Source organism: Nerophis ophidion, linkage group LG07, assembly GCF_033978795.1.
Source record: "Nerophis ophidion isolate RoL-2023_Sa linkage group LG07, RoL_Noph_v1.0, whole genome shotgun sequence".
In the NCBI taxonomy this organism is placed as follows: Eukaryota; Metazoa; Chordata; class Actinopteri; order Syngnathiformes; family Syngnathidae; genus Nerophis; species Nerophis ophidion.
The window spans coordinates 19,872,936-19,889,557 of NC_084617.1; the positions used below are offsets into that span (position 1 = coordinate 19,872,936).

A 16,622-nucleotide genomic window follows, 5' to 3' on the forward strand; every position below is an offset into this window, starting at 1 on the left:
TTTTTTAATGTGCCGCGGGCCTTTAAAAAAATGTGGATGAAGATCTTCGAAGGACATTTTGGACGCCTCATTCTGTCATGTTGAGTATGTCTCCCTCTGGTGGTCAAGGCTGAGCACAACAACTTGCCTTTTTAAATGCTCCGCTTTTTTGTGTTGCTCAGACACACTTGTCACTCACACACACTCACATGTATGTCCCTCGCATGTTGCCATGTGCAATCTGTCACGCCTTGGCACGCTCCTCCAAAGTCATTGATGACTTCTGATTCGATTGGAATGTCCGCCTGTCCATCTGGGGGCCGCGGGAATGTAGAGACACTCCCAACTTGACCTTGGGTCAGGTAAACCCTGTTTGAAATGTGACACTGGGTGTCTGGAGTATATTTGGCAGAAAAATTTGACTCAAACGTAAACCAAACAACCTTTTATTTATCCCACTGCAGGATTTGCAGGATTTTATTCATTTATTTGAATATGTACATATGCTTAACAGCATCTATGTTATGTCATATGAGTAAAGGTATTTACCTACTGAATTACCCAGAAGTAAAGAGTTGTGTATTGTTGATTTTTTGGTTTTCAGGCAGTTTAGGGCCAATGTCTTGAGCCTAAACATGCACCTGGGGATAGGTTGATTGACAACACTAAATTTGCCCTAGTGTGTGAATGTGAGTGTGAATGTTGTCTGTCTATCTGTGTTGGCCCTGCCCGATTGTAGCTGAAATAGGCACCTGTGCCCCCCGCGACCCCAAAGGGGATAAGCGGTAGAAAATGGATGGATTGATGGGTCTTGAGCATACTTAAAACATTTTTAAAAAGTATGTCACATATTCTAATTAGTATTATTGACTTTTAAATAACATACAGTATTTAAAATAGTGCTCCTGAATCCATCAGTCCAAGTTGACGTCACACTGACAGGTCATGTCGCCATGGTAACGGTTTGCTTAGCTGCAGTGACGTGTTTTTTTTTTAAATCTCTTTTTCTTTTTTTTCCGCAGCAGAACACAAGAAAAACATGACTATTATATCTGCTGCACTTGTTTTTAAGTCAAATTAGCAGATAAAACGTGTTATTAATGACCTCCAAGACACAGTGTCCAAAGTTGGGCGATTTAATTCTTTGGCTTGTCGTAAAATAAAGTGAAGGTTTTCTTTTGTTTTTTTTAATCTCTTTTTCTCTTTTTTTGCAGCAAAAAACAAGAAAAACGTACTAGTAAATCAGCTGCACTTGTTTTTAAGTCAAATTAGCAGATAAAACGTGTTCTCAGTGACCTCCAAGACACAGAGTGTCTAAAGTTGGGCAATTTCATTCTTTGGCTTGTCGTAAAATAAAGTGAAGGTTTTGGTTGTTTTTTTATCTCTTTTTCTGCAGCAAAACACAAGGAAAACATACTTGTAAATCAGCTGAACTTATTTTTAAATCAAATTAGCGGATAAATCGTGTTATTAGTGAACTCCAAGAAAAAGAGAGTCTAAAGTTGGGCAATTTCATTCTTTGGCTTGTCGTAATTAAATAAAGTGAAGTTTTTTTTTGTTTTGTTTTTTATCTCTATCTCTTTTTTTGTTTGTTTTTTAAGTCAAATTAGCAGACAAAACGTGTTATTAGTGACCTCCAAGACACAGAGTGTCCAAAGTTGGGCGATTTAATTCTTTGGCTTGTTGAAAATAAAGTAAAGGTTTTTTGTTTTTTGTTTTTAATCTCTTTTTCTCTTTTTTCGCAGCAAAACACAAGAAAAACGTACTAGTAAATCAGCTGCACTTGTTTTTAAGTCAAATTAGCAGATAAAATGTGTTATTAGTGACCTCCAAGACACAGAGTGTCTAAAGTTGGGCAATTTCATTCTTTGGCTTGTCCTAAAATAAAGTGAATTTTTTTTTTTTTTTTTTTTAAATCTCTTTTTCTCTTTTTTTGCAGCAAAACACAGGAAAAACATACTAGTAAATCAGCTAAACTTATTTTTAAGTCAAATTAGCAGATAAAATGTGTTATTTTTGACCTCCAAGACACTAAGTGTTCTAAGTTGGTCAATTTCGTTGTTTAGCCTGTCGTAAAATAAAGTAATTTTTAAAAATTTTTTTTTTTTTATAAATCTCTTTGTCTTTTTTCGCAACAGAATACAAGAAAAACATGACTATTATATCAGCTGCACTTGTGTTTAAGTCAATTTAGCAGTTAAAACATGTTATTAGTGACCTCCAAGACACAGAGTGTCCAAAGTTGGTCAATTTAATTCATTAGCTTGTTGTAAAATAAAGTGAAGGTTGTTGTTTTTTTTTAAAAATTCTCTTTTGTTTTTCAGCAAAATACAAGAAAGACATGACTATTATATTAGTTGCACTTGTTTTTAGGTCAAATTAGCAGAAAAAACATGTTATTAGTGACCTCCAAGACACAGAGTGTCTAAAGTTGGGCAATTTCATTCTTTGGCTTGTCGTAAAATATAGTGAAGTTTTTTTTGTTTTTTTGAATCTCTTTTTCTCTTTTTTTGCAGCAAAATACAAGAAAAACATACTATTAAATCAGCTGAACTTATTTTTAAGTCAAAATTAGCAGATAAAATGTGTTATTTGTGACCGCCAAGACACAAAGTGTCCTAAGTTGGTCAATTTCATTCTTTAGCTTGTCGTAAAATAAAGTTACGATTATTTTATTTATTTTTTTTAATCTATTTTTGTCTTTTCTCGCAACAAAATACAAGAAAAACATGACTATTATATCAGCTGCACTTGTTTTTAAGTCAAATCAGCAGATAAAACGTGTTATTAGTGACCTCCAAGACACACAGTGTCCAAAGTTGGGCGATTTAATTCTTTGGCTTGTTGAAAATAAAGTGGGGTTTTTTGTGTTGTTTTTATCTCTTTTTTCGCATCAAAACACAAGAAAAACGTACTAGTAAATCAGCTGCACTTGTTTTTAAGTCAAAATAGCAGATAAAACATGTTATTAGTGACCTCCAAGACACAAAGTGTCCTAAGTTGGTCAATTTCATTCTTTAGCTTGTCGTAAAAAAAAGGTTAAGATTTTTTTTTTTTATCTCTTTTTGTCTTTTTTTGCAACAAAATACAAGAAAAACATGACTATTATATCACCTGCAATTATTAGCAGTTAAAACATGTTATTAGTGACTCCAAGACACAGTCTCCAAAGTTGATCAATTTAATTCTTTAGCTTGTCGTAAAACTAAGTGAAGGTTTTTTTTGTTTTTTTTTAAATCGTTCTCTTTTTTTTGCAGCAAAAACACAAGAAAAACTTGACTATTATATCAGCTGCAGTTTTGTTTAATCATATTAGCGGATAAAACGTGTTATTAGTGACTTCCAAGACACAGAGTGTCCAAAGTTGGGCAATTTCATTCTTTAGCTTGTCGTAAAAATATAATGATTAATGAGTTGTATTATTAACATGCTAATTTGCTTTGTCAGCTATAACATAAAGCAAGGGTGTTTATTTACCTCTCGCTGGAAAAATGTTTGGACACGTCTGTCCTCGATGTTTCAATTGTTAACTTGTGGACATTAGCGCCTAACTGAAATATTACGCACATTAGGGATGGATACTTAATTTGTTTTTTTTATTGGTACTAAAGTCAGTCGGTATTACCAGGTACCGAGTCTCGTAAAATCAACCTTTGTTGCACGTGACATCATGTCCGGTTGCAGATTCTGTACGTCCGTCCAAGCACTCGACGGGCAAACTGTTATGATCCAATGCTCGGATCATACCATATTGTAGCTTTGTTCCTTTTTATATCACATTCTGTTATTTGACTTCCTTATTTTCTGTTTGCTCTGTCACCATGGTTTCTTATGAGTTCCACCTGCTACCCGCTGTTGAGGCACACCTGTTTTGTTAATCACCGTTTTTACTTAAGTCAACCTCTTTTTGTTCATTCGGCCTCGGATCCTAATTTGCCTTACACGCAACAAGTGACGACTGCTTTTAATATATGTTTATACTCGCTAGCTTTCGCGCTACGCCTTTATTTATCCCTAGCTCTCATGCTAGTAGTTTTTGTTTTGCCTTTTTGTGCCCTTGTGCCAGTGTTTCTGTTCATTGTCTGTTTATTAGTTTAATAAATCTTTATTTCTTACCGTACGTTGTGTTCTTGCCCGATCGCATCCTTGGAAGAACGAATTCGGCATCACTATGCCCAGCAAGTCTCACACAAACAACCGATTTATAGCGAATTGTCTATAGGTAATAAGAACGAAAAAAGAAGACTCAAAAATTTCACTTTGCTCTAGCGCAATGCAAATTTTCCATAAAGAACTATCGGGTACCCTTGGCATTTTTTAGAGATGGGTACCGAATCCCACCGGTCTTACCGGGCACCGATTCATGTGAAATCCAACGGTGCTGTTACATTACCTGGGTTGTGCGTGACGTAACACCCAGTTGCCAACTCACTTGGAGAATTGGGGATCACTCCAGCAGCACTGAGAGCGGAAACGGCGAAACTACCACTACTAATGCTGCAATTTTCAATGCCAACAAAAAAATCGACTCAAAAAACGCTCCAACAAAGTAAAGTTAGAACTTACTTTTCTGAAAATGCGCTAACTTGATGCTAATATACATTGGCTTTGCTATTGACATGCTACTGATAGCATTAGCCCATTTACATGGTAATTTTAACACCTCCAAAGTTGTAAATGAAAACTACAACTAAGATGCACGTTACAGTCAAACAGCTGGTGCGTAAAAAGTACAATAATTGAGTAGAAACACTTTATAGGGCGCAACAAAAGACTACTGAACTGACTAGCCAACACACCATAAACTATACACTACTGCCATCTAACGTCTTGGACCTGCAACTGTTATTTCAACTTATGCAAATGATACCCAGAAATGTGATGATAAAACAAGTTATAACAGGACGGCAAAAAACGCTCCAACAAAGTAAAGTTAGAACTTACTTTTCTGAAAATGCGCTAGATTGATGCTAATATACATTGGCTTTGCTGTTGACATGCTACTGATTAGTATTAGCACATTTACATGGTAATTTTAACACCTCTAAAGTTGTTAATGAAAACCACAACTAAGATGCACGTTACAATCAAACAGCTGGTGCGTAAAAAGTACAATAATTGAGTCGAAACACTTCATAGGGCGCAACAAAAGACTACTGAACTGACTAGCCAACACACCATAAACTATACACTACTGCCATCTAACGTCTTGGACCTGCAACTGTTATTTCAACTTATGCAAATGATACCCAGAAATGTGATGATAAAACAAGATATAACTGGACGGCAGTTATCATAATCAGCTAATTTTCAAATGTTACAATAAAATAATGAGATTTTATTATCAATTTTTTTTTTATATATATAAACACACAAGTACCAATAATGTCGAGTATCGGTATTGATTCCCAGGTACCGAGAAATGGTATTGTATCGGTTCAAATGTAAACAAGACCCATCCACAGCAATTTTACATGGCAATTTCAACACCTCCAAATTTGTTAATGAAAACTACATCCAAACAGCTAGTGCGTAATAACTACAATACTTACAGTAAAATATAAACACTACACTACTACCATCTAACATCTTGGAATTGGCACTGCGTGCAAAGTCTACTATATAGTGCAGTAGATACACAGTTACAGTATAATACAGTACAGAAGTGTAGAAAAACTAGACAATTACTAGACAGCACAGCTTGTTTTGAAATGTTAAATAAAAATGTTGAGATTTTTTAAATAAGTCAGATTTATTTCATGAGTATGTACACAGTGTGGCCCGTGGGCTATTTGCGGCCTGCTGCTAATTTTTTAAGGACCTGCGGCACACTCCAAAAATATTATTACAAAAAACACATAAAAAGTGGAATCAAAGAGCAAACAGGTGAAATGTAAGAATAAAAAGTTGCAATGTTGACTTTAATAACACAAAGCTGCCATGCACGCTGTTTTTTTTTTTCTTTAAAACTGTCATTGCTCGAAAAATAATTATTAAAAATCAATATTTGACCTATTCAAGGCTCCTATTACTTTACAATAATTATTCCACTTTGAAATATTTTTGGGGGGAATATTTTGCATATTTTTTGAGTTTGCTATATGAAAATGTTTTAACAAAAAGGCTACGCCAAAACATGAAAAAATTAAGAAAAATTATAATAGATGGATTGATCTGAAGTTAATGTAGAGACGTAAGAGTGTTGAAGGTTAAAAAAAAAAGTATGACTTATGAGACGCTTGGTGGGCATCATGGTGTGGATTGCATTCTCTCGTTGGTGCAGTCGGGATGTAACACAGCGTGAAGGTAAGAATGATGACTTATTTCTAACTACAAAAACAGACTACGAACAGAAAACACTTGCACAAGGCACTAAAGACAAAACAAACAGAACTAACATGGGAGCTAAAAGGAACAAAAAGCACTAGCATGTGAACTACGGACCAGCAAACAAAATAACGTGGAAGCTAACGAATACGAAAAGTCCTTACCACAATGCGGGAATAGCGACATCACCTGTTGCATGGGATGGCAAACTACACTGCGAGGGCGAAGCACAAACAAAGCCAGGCTTAAATAGGGACAGAAAATTAGGAGGCAGGTGCGCGTCGACAATCTAGAGACAGGTTACACTAAATGCGTAACTAGGCAACAGAAACAAAACAAGAAGTGCCACCAGGAACTAAGGACGTCAAATACTAAACAGGGGGATAACAAAACAGAACAAAACCAGAACATGCCATGATCCAAATAGTGGATCATGACAACTTATTTTTAACACTTTTATGAGTGTGGCTCTTTTGGATCCTCAAGAAGTTTAGTGGGACTTAAAAAAACCTTTAGTCATTGCTCAAAAATTGATGAATCAAAATCAATGTCGTTATGAATTATTTACCGATTTCAAGCTGCAATTACTTCACATTAAGTATTTAGAACTTTTTTCAGGGGAAAATACTGCATATATCGTGATTTTGCCATAAAAAATTTGGTCTTGACAAAAATGGCATAAAACATAAAAAAACTAAAAAAATTATATTGATAAATGTTGATCTAGAGATTTTAGTGAGGGTATAAAAATATATATGTACATTGTATTGGTTTTGAAAACTAAAAATACCAAAATGACCCCGTAATCTTTAATTTTCAAGTGGAAAAAGTTTGGACACCCCTAAATTTACACATTTGAATTCACTAAAGTACTAAAAAAGTATCAAGTTTCTCGTATTCTCACTTCCTTTTTTTCATGGCACATCGATAAGATCTCCTTTACAGTCGTCCTCCGCAGTCGCCTGCTGACTCTTCAACCATTCTTCTTGAACCTTCTTCACCTCTTGGCCGAAGTAGTCGTGCAGTTTGCAGAAGTCCATCAAAGGCCAGTCGGCGTGCGGCGGTGCTGGCGAGTGTGGCGAGTTTCTCACAAAACACTTTTTACTTGCACCTGTGATCACGGCGCTCTTCCCTCCATCCACTGATGTTGATGGCAGCCACCATCGCTGGTTTAGCTGGGCTGAGTTCTGGTTTAGGGCCGTTGTAGGTGACCCACCAGAACTCTGATCACATTTGGCTTCTGCAAGTAACACAAAGCAGCTGCAATAATCCACATGCATTTCAATCCATCCCTCCATTTTCTGTGCCACTCAAAATGGTTGTTGTTGGGATGTAAAACAGTAACTATGAGATTAATAATTGGTCTTTATGACAAAAGGTGAATTTATGTAACTGAATGTTTTGCGTTTGAATTTTGTGAACTGAAATCAAATTATGCTGAGATAAAATGTGTGAGCAAAATGTTTGCGTTTAAGAACATTAAGTTTGGTAAAATACAGTGTAAAAAAAAATCTGTGTAAAAATTATAGGTAAAAAATAAGTGTATATGAATTTAAAGGTAAAAAAATATTTGGTGTGTAAAAATTCAGTGTAAAAAAATTGGTGCAGAAAATTCTGTGTAAAAACTGTGTTATAGAAAAAAATAAGTGTAAAACAATTTCAGTGTTTGAAAATTCAGTGTGAAAAAATTAATGCAGAAAATTTGTTTAAAAATTATGTGTAAAAAAAACAGTCTATAAAATTGAAGGTGAAAAAAATTGGTGTATAAAAATTCAGTGTGTAAAAATTAAATGTAAAACAATTCATTGCAGAAAATTTAGTGTATAAAGAAAAAATCTGTCTAAATATTTGGTGCACAAATTTCAGTGTAAAGATACTCTGCATGTAAAAATTCAAGTAAAAAAATAAAGTGTATAAAAATTCAAGGTAAAATAAATTGTTGTAAAAAAAATCAGTGCAGAAAGATTCAGTGTATAAAATTATTAAAAACATCAGTGTAAAGATTTGGTGCAGAAAGTTCACTGTAAAAACATGCATTGTGTAAAACTTTATGGAAAAATATTACGTGTATACAAAATCAAAGTAAAAGAAAGGGTGTATAAAAACCCAGTGCAGAAAAAATCAGTGAAAAAATGTGCAGAAAAATTCAGTGTATAAAAATTCAGTTTGTAAAAGTTAAAAGAAAAAAAATTGTGTGTACAAATTCAAGGTAAAAAATATTTGGTGGATAAAATTCAGTGTAAAAAAAACAATTGTGTAAAAAAAAATTCAGTGTAAAAAAATGTTGGTGCAGAAAAAAGTCAAGGTAAAAAAAATCCGGAAAATTTTGGTGCAAAAAATTCAGTGTGAAAACTCAGTGCAGAAGAATTCAGTGTAAAAAAATTTAGTGTATGAAAATTTTGTGTAAAAAAAAATTAAGTGTAAAAAAAAGTTTGATGCAGAAAAATTCAGTGTTCAAAAATGTTGCGTAAAAACATAGTTAAAAAAAAACTCAAGACCGCCTTCCGGTAATTTAAAATTAAAAGACCTCCAGCTGGTTCTGAGACTGAATTGATTGCTTCAGTCTTAATTTTACCGGAAGTGAGTTTTGAATCAACAAATTTTCCTGCAATTAATTTTTTTTACACCAAATTTTTATACACTGATTTTTTTACACTGAAATTGTACACTTTAAAACACATTTAAATCACTGTATTTTAACACATATTTTTCTCACAGAGTTTCTATTCACTGAAATTGTGAGCATAATTCGATCTAAAATATTTGAGCTGCATAAATTCAGTGTTCATAAAAGATTTCATCAGGAAAACACAAATTAACTCCCATACATGGGCTACTATGAGTTAGCAGCTACACAGCAGCCAAGCACACAATAGCACACAAGCTCAGCATACGTATAATAATTGAACAATATTGCACGTTTGTCAATATAAACAAGTATCAAAGTATCACATACAAAGTTGACAAACAAGTCAGTTCTATAAATGAATTGTCCAAAAAAGACAAATAGTACGCCCTGAAGGTTTGAGGATGACAACAAGGGCGTAGTGACCAACCTTGGTACTGCCTGTGCAGGTCTCGGAGCATGAGGGACAGATTAGAGTGGCTGGCGGACAGCAAGGCTCTCACCCAACCGTCCAGAGTGTCCTCGTCTCTCGCAGCAAACCTGTAGCTCTTCATCCCGGGACCCTGGAAGAGCAGGCAGAAGGACCAGCGGCCGTCTGCGTCGGAGCGCCGCACCGCACAGCCCTCCAGCACGATGACCCCCAGCAGGTGGCGGTCTGCGGGTCGCTCCTGGTAGAAGAGCAGGTTGGCCTTCAGGACCAACCAACGGCGCTGGTAGGTGTCCTTCTTAGTCTTCTGCACGGGGACCAGGTGATGAGACGTTTACCTGAGAAACTTTTCTGGTCTGTTACTAACCTTCTTGAAGAGATATCCTTCCTTGTCCACTGGAGACGTGCAGGACAGGAAATGACTCACAATCTTCTTGTGGATCTTCATAGCGCTGAAACCACAAAACATTCATTCATTCAGCCTTTTGTAGTCTCTAGAGCTATCCTATTTAGTCCCCGTTGACAAGATCTGTCCTATCCAGTCCCCTCAGACAAGAACTGTCCTATCCAGTCCCCTCGGACAAGAGCTGTCTTCTCCAGTCCCCTCAGACAATTGTGCTGTCCAGTCCCCTCAGACAAGAGCTGTCTTATTCATTCCCCACAGCTATCCTATCCAGCCCCCTCAGACAAGAGCTTTCCTATCTAGTCACATCAGATGAGAGCTATCCTACCCAGTCCCGAAGACAAGATCTTTTCTATCCAATCCCCTGAGACGAGAGCTGTCCTATCCAGTCCCTTTAGTGGTCCCCAACCTTTTTGTAGCCTCTTCAAAATTTATCCCACAGAACAGAGAAGGGGGGGGTTGTTTTTTGTCTTTTCATAAAGAAATACAATCATGCGTGCCTATGGACTATATCCCTGCAGACTGTATTGATCTATATTGATATATAATATATATATTGTGTTTTTTATGTTGATTTAATATATATATATTTTTTTCTTGTGTGGCCCGGTACCAACCAGTGGTTGGGGATCACTGCCTTAAGACAATATATGTCCTATCAAGTCCCCTCAGTTGAGTGTTGTCATAGCCAGTCTCCACAGACAATATCTCTCCTATCCAGTCCCCTCAGACAAGAACTGTCCTATCCAGTCCCCTCAGACAAAAACTGTCCTATCCAGTCCCCTCAGACAAGATCTGTCCTATCCAGTCCCCTCAGACAAGAGGTGTCCTCTCCAGTCCCCTTAGACAAGAGCTGTGCTATCCAGTCCCCTCAGACAAGAGCTGTCCTATCCAGTCCCGACGGCCCGCAGCTGTCCCATCCAGCCCCCTCAGACAAGAGCTTTCCTATCTAGTCCCATCAGACGAGAGCTATCCTACCCAGTCCTGAAGACAAGATCTTTACTATCCAATCTCCTGAGACGAGAGCTGTCCTATCCAGTCCCTTTAGACAGTGGTCCCCAACCTTTTTGTAGCTGTGGACTGGTCAACGCTTGAAAATTTGTCCCACGGACCGGGGGGGGGAGGGTTTCATAAAGAAATACAATCATGTGAGCTATCCTATTTAGTCCCCGTAACATCTCCGTAACATCGCTAAAATTCGCTCCATTCTGTCCACTAAAGACGCTGAGATCATTATCCATGCGTTTGTTACGTCTCGCCTCGACTACTGTAACGTATTATTTTCGGGTCTCCCCATGTCTAGCATTAAAAGATTACAGTTGGTACAAAATGCGGCTGCTAGACTTTTGACAAGAACAAGAAAGTTTGATCACATTACGCCTGTACTGGCTCACCTGCACTGGCTTCCTGTGCACTTAAGATGTGACTTTAAGGTTTTACTACTTACGTATAAAATACTACACGGTCTAGCTCCATCCTATCTTGCCGATTGTATTGTACCATATGTCCCGGCAAGAAATCTGCGTTCAAAGGACTCCGGCTTATTAGTGATTCCCAAAGCCCAAAAAAAGTCTGCGGGCTATAGAGCGTTTTCCGTTCGGGCTCCAGTACTCTGGAATACCCTCCCGGTAACAGTTAGCGATGCCACCTCAGTAGAAGCATTTAAGTCTCACCTTAAAACTCATTTGTATACTCTAGCCTTTAAATAGACTCCCTTTTTAGACCAGTTGATCTGCAGTTTCTTTTCTTTTTCTTCTATGTCCCACTCTCCCTTGTGGAGGGGGTCCGGTCCGATCCGGTGGCCATGTACTGCTCGCCTGTGTATCGGCTGGGGACATCTCTGCGCTGCTGATCCGCCTCCGCTTGGGATGGTTTCCTGCTGGCTCCGCTGTGAACGGGACTCTCGCTGCTGTGTTGGATCCGCTTTGGTCTGGACTCTCGCGACTGTGTTGGATCCATTGTGGATTGAACTTTCACAGTATCATGTTAGACCCGCTCGACATCCATTGTTTTCCTCCTCTCTAAGGTTCTCATAGTCATCATTGTCACCGACGTCCCACTGGGTCATTATTGTCACCGATGTCCCACTGGGTGTGAGTTTTCCTTGCCCTTATGTGGGCCTACCGAGGATGTCGTGGTGGTCTGTGCAGCCCTTTGAGACACTAGTGATTTAGGGCTGTATAAGTAAACATTGATTGATTGATTGATGTGTGCCTAGGGACTGTATACCTGCAGACTGTATTGATCTATATTGATATATAATGTATATATTGTGTTTTTTATGTTGATTTAATCATTTAAAAAAAATAAATGTATTTTTTATTTTTATTTTTTTATTTCTTGTGCGGCCCTGTACCAACCGGTGGTTGGGGACCACTGCCTTAAGACAATATATGTCCTATCAAGTCCCTTCAGTTGAGTGTTGTCATAGCCAGTCTCCACAGACAATATCCCTCCTATCTAGTCCCCTCAGACAAGAACTGTCCTATCCAGTCCCCTCAGACAAGAACTGTCCTATCCAGTCCCCTCAGACAAGATCTATCCTATCCAGTCCCCTCAGACAAGAGGTGTCCTCTCCAGTCCCCTTAGACAAGAGCTGTGCTATCCAGTCCCCTCAGACAAGAGCTGTCCTATCCAGTCCCGACGGCCCACAGCTGTCCTATCCAGCCCCCTCAGACAAGAGCTTTCCTATCTAGTCCCATCAGACGAGAGCTATCCTACCCAGTCCTGAAGACAAGATCTTTACTATCCAATCCCCTGAAACGAGAGCTGTCCTATCCAGTCCCTTTAGACAGTGGTCCCCAACCTTTTTGTAGCTGTGGACTGGTCAACGCTTGAAAATTGGTCCCACGGACCGGGGGTGGGGGTTTCATAAAGAAATACAATCATGTGTGCCTAGGGACTGTATACCTGCAGACTGTATTGATCTATATTGATATATAATGTATATATTGTGTTTTTTATGTTGATTTAATTATTAAAAAAAAAAAAATGTATTTTTTATTTTTATTTTTTTATTTCTTGTGCGGCCCTGTACCAATCGGTGGTTGGGGACCACTGCCTTAAGACAAGATATGTCCTATCAAGTCTCCTCAGTTGAGTGTTGTCATAGCCAGTCTCCACAGACAATATCTGTCCTATCCAGTCCCCTCAGACAAAAGCTGTCCTATCCAGTCCCCTCAGACGAAAATTGTTCTTTCCAGTACCCTCAGGTAAGATCTGTCCTATACAGTCGCTTCAGACTAGACTTGTTCTATTCAGTCCCCTCAGACCAGAGCTGTGCTATCCAGTCCCCTCAGACAAGAGCTGTCCTATCCAGTCCCCACAGCCTGCAGCTGTCCTATCCAGCCCCCTTAGACAAAAGCTTTCTTATCTAGTCCCATCAGACGAGAGCTATCCTACCCAGTCCCGAGGATAAGATATTTTATATCCAATCCCCTCGGATGAGATCTGTCATATCCGGTCCCTTAAGACAAGATCTGTCCTATCAAGTCCCCTCAGAAAAAGCTGTCCTATCCAGTCCCCTCAGACAAAAACTCTTCTTTCCAGTACCCTCAGATTAGATCTGTCCTATTCAGACTAGTCTTTTGTTCTATTCAGTCCCCTCAGACGAGAGCTATCCTATCCAGTACCCTCGGACCAGAGTTGTCATAGTCTAGCACTGCCCTATCCAGATCCCTCAGACAAGAGTTTTCCTATCTAGTCCCATCAGACGAGCACTGTCCATTCCAGTCTCCTCAGACGAGAGCTGTCCTGTACAGTTCCACTTAGACGGAAACTCTCCTATCCATTACCCTCAGATTGGATCTGTCCTTTCCCTTCAGACTGGACTTGTTCTGTACAGCCCCCTCAGACGAGAGCTGTCCTATCCAATACCACCGGAAGAGAGTTGTCGTAGACTAGCGCTGCCCTATCCTGTCCCCTCAGACAAGATCTGTCCTATCCAGTCCCCTCGGACAAAAGCTGTCCTAACCAGTCCCCTCAGACAAGAACTGTCCTATCCAGTCCCCTCAGACAAGAACTGTCCTATCTAGTCCGATCAGACAGACGAGAGCTATCCTACCCAGTCCCAAAGAAAATATATTTTATGTCCAATCCCCTCAGACGAGAGCTGTCCTATTCAGTCCCCTAAGACAAGATCTGTCCTATCAAGTTCCCTCAGTTGAGTGTTGTCCTATCCAGCCTCCACAGACAAGGTATGTCCTATACAGTCCCCTCAGACGAGAGCTGTCCAATCCAATACCCTCGGACCAGATTTGTCATAAACTAATGCTACTCTATCCAGTCGCCTTCGACTAAATCTGTCCTATACAGTCCCCTTTAAGCAGGCACAAGACATTAAAACAATGTTGAGAACTTGTTGAATGTGGTCCTGACTTTGAGCAACTCAGATACAACGTTGAAACAACAAACTTTTTGACAACATTTTTCAATCTCAGGTTGTGACTGATTTCACCATTGAATTTTGGTCATTTCCCAACCAACAATGTGGTTCCCTCAGTTAAAAATTGTCCAAAACTGTAATGGTCCTATCCAATTCCTTTAGACTAGCACTGTCCAATCCAATCCCTTTCCATAAAGCTGTCCTATCATGCCCCTTAGACAAGGTTTGTCCTGGACTATTGTTGTCTGATCCAATCCCCTCAGACTAGAACTGTTCAATTCAATCCCTTTTATTAGAGCTGTCCAATCAGTCCTTTCAAACTGGAGCTGATATATCCAATACACTCAGACTAGAACTATCTTGTCCAGTCTTGATAGACTAAAACTGCCCGATCTAATACCCTCGGGCTAGAACTGTCTTATCCAGTCCCCCTCAAACAAGAGTTATTCAACTATAAAGCTTTCGTATTCAACCTTCTCAGAGTAAAGCTGTCCTATCCAAGCCGCTTAAAGGACAGTTGTACTGTCAGTCCTCCTCACACTACAGCTGTCCTGCCCAATCCCCTCAGACAAGTGCTGTCCTATCCAGTCCTTGAACATGAACTGATAATGAAGCCTGTTAAGATGAAACGTATCCTAAGACAACCTGAACAGTCCAGTTATGATCAATTCAATGCTCCCAGAAGGACATGACTTTATTTTGGAAGGAGAAATTTTGGAAATAGAGAAATATGATAAGTGACTCACCTCTGCCAATGCTGATGTCTTCCACACCTTCATTTAAACACTTGACGTTCTTCACATCACTCTATTTCCCTCGCTGTGGAACACACACACACACGGTCACGCTCAATCTTTGAATATAAAGTTTCAGGTTACTTCCTGCGCAGGTCTTTGGGGTGCCAGAGGACGAGCGTTGAAATATAAATAACTCGCCCCACTTCCTGGTAACAAAAGCGAGACACATTGCGTCCTCGCTGCTGGGGCTGATCTCAAATTATGTCACCTGGAAGTGACGCTTGCCCACTTCTGCATTCACAGGTTTTACTCTCAAATGTCACAGGATGCAACACTGACTGTCTTCATTTACAAACCCCGTTTCCATGAGTTGGGAAATTGTGTTGGATGTAAATATAAACGGAATACAATGATTTGCAAATCATTTTCAACCCATATTCATTTGAATGCGCTACAAAGACAAGATATTTGATGTTCAAATTCATAAACTTTTTTTTTTTTTTTTGCAAATAATAATTAACTTAGAATTTCATTGCTGCAACACGTGCCAAAGTAGGTGGGAAAGGGCATGTTCATCTCTGTGTTGCATCACATTTTCTTTTAGATGGATAGATAGATAGATAGATAGTACTTTATTGATTCCTTCAGGAGAGTTCCTTCAGGAAAATTAAAATTCCAGCAGCAGTGTACAGAGTTGAGATCAATTTTTAAAAAAAGTAAAAAGTAAATAATGGGGGTTTAAATGGAAACAAAATAGAGAAATATTACAATAAGAATAAAAAATAAAAAGCAACAATGGGAATAAAATTATAACAGTAAAATAAGAATATCACAAGACAAAGTAGGCAGTAGTGACCATGTTATGAAAACGTATTGCACTGTTATTGTTTTGCATCCCCTGTCATCCTTGTACCCCCTGCCCCCTCCCCAGCGAGGAGTTGTACAGTCTAATGGCGTGTGGGACAAAGGAGTTTTTGAGTCTATTAGTCCTGCACTTGGGATGAAGCAGTCTAGCACTGAACAGGCTCCTCTGGCTACTGATAACGCTATGCAGAGGGTGACTGGCATCATCCAGGATGCTCACTAGTTTGTCCACAGTCCTCTTCTCTGCCACTGTCACCAGTGAGTCCAGTTTCATTCCCATTGTAGAACCGGCCCGCCTGATCAGTTTCTCAAGTCTGGAGCTGTCCCTCTTAGATGTACTGCCCCCCCAGCACACTACCATGTAGAACAGAACACTGGCACCCACAGACTGGTAGTACATCCACAGGAGTTTTCTACAAATGTTGAAGGAGTGCAGTCTCCTGAGGAAGTACAGCCTGCTCTGTCCTTTCTTGTACTGGTGGTCCGTGTTGACAGTCCAGTCCAGCTTATTGTCCACCCAAACCCTGAGGTACTTGAACTTACTTCGTACTTTAACAACACTCAATAACGTTTGGGAACCGAGGAAACTAATTGTTGAAGCTTATATATATATATATATATATATATATATATATATATATATATATATATATACAATTTTCACATATTTTAATTGTATGTGGCCCTCAATGGAAAAAAGTTTGGGCGAGTGTTCTATTTTCATCAATGCTCCCTCATAAAAGAGTGGGATTGACAATCTTGCATTTGCCTTTTTTGCTCCTTGACTCATTGCATCTATTCTTGACACGCCTTTATCCCTTTTCTCCTCATGGACCTCAGAGAATTTGACATCTAAAAAAGTCCCAAGAGTTAAG

The 16,622-nt window shown here is 38.9% G+C and overlaps 1 protein-coding gene across 1 annotated transcript; it reads right to left on the reverse strand.

Annotated features, from left to right (window-relative positions):
- Window positions 1-1,762: 1,762 nt before the first annotated feature.
- On the reverse strand, window positions 1,763-15,123 carry pheta2 (PH domain containing endocytic trafficking adaptor 2). The gene is made up of 4 exons (XM_061905552.1): window positions 14,893-15,123; window positions 9,727-9,811; window positions 9,363-9,666; window positions 1,763-7,546 (listed from the first exon to the last, which is right to left on the reverse strand). Exons 2-4 carry the CDS (start codon window positions 9,805-9,807, stop codon window positions 7,221-7,223), a joined length of 711 nt encoding a protein of 236 aa, XP_061761536.1. The 5' UTR covers window positions 9,808-9,811; window positions 14,893-15,123; the 3' UTR covers window positions 1,763-7,220.
- Between the last annotated feature and the right edge of the window lie 1,499 nt (window positions 15,124-16,622).

Excerpts from the sequence above, each read along its gene's own strand:
- pheta2 (XM_061905552.1), bottom strand. The coding sequence starts at position 9,807 with ATGAAGATCCACAAGAAGATTGTGAGTCATTTCCTGTCCTGCACGTCT. Across the intron at positions 9,667-9,726 it reads AAGGATATCTCTTCAAGAAG|AAGACTAAGAAGGACACCTA; the intron begins GTTAGTAACAGA and ends GTCCCCGTGCAG. Across the intron at positions 7,547-9,362 it reads CCTGCACAGGCAGTACCAAG|AAGCCAAATGTGATCAGAGT; the intron begins GTTGGTCACTAC and ends TGTTACTTGCAG.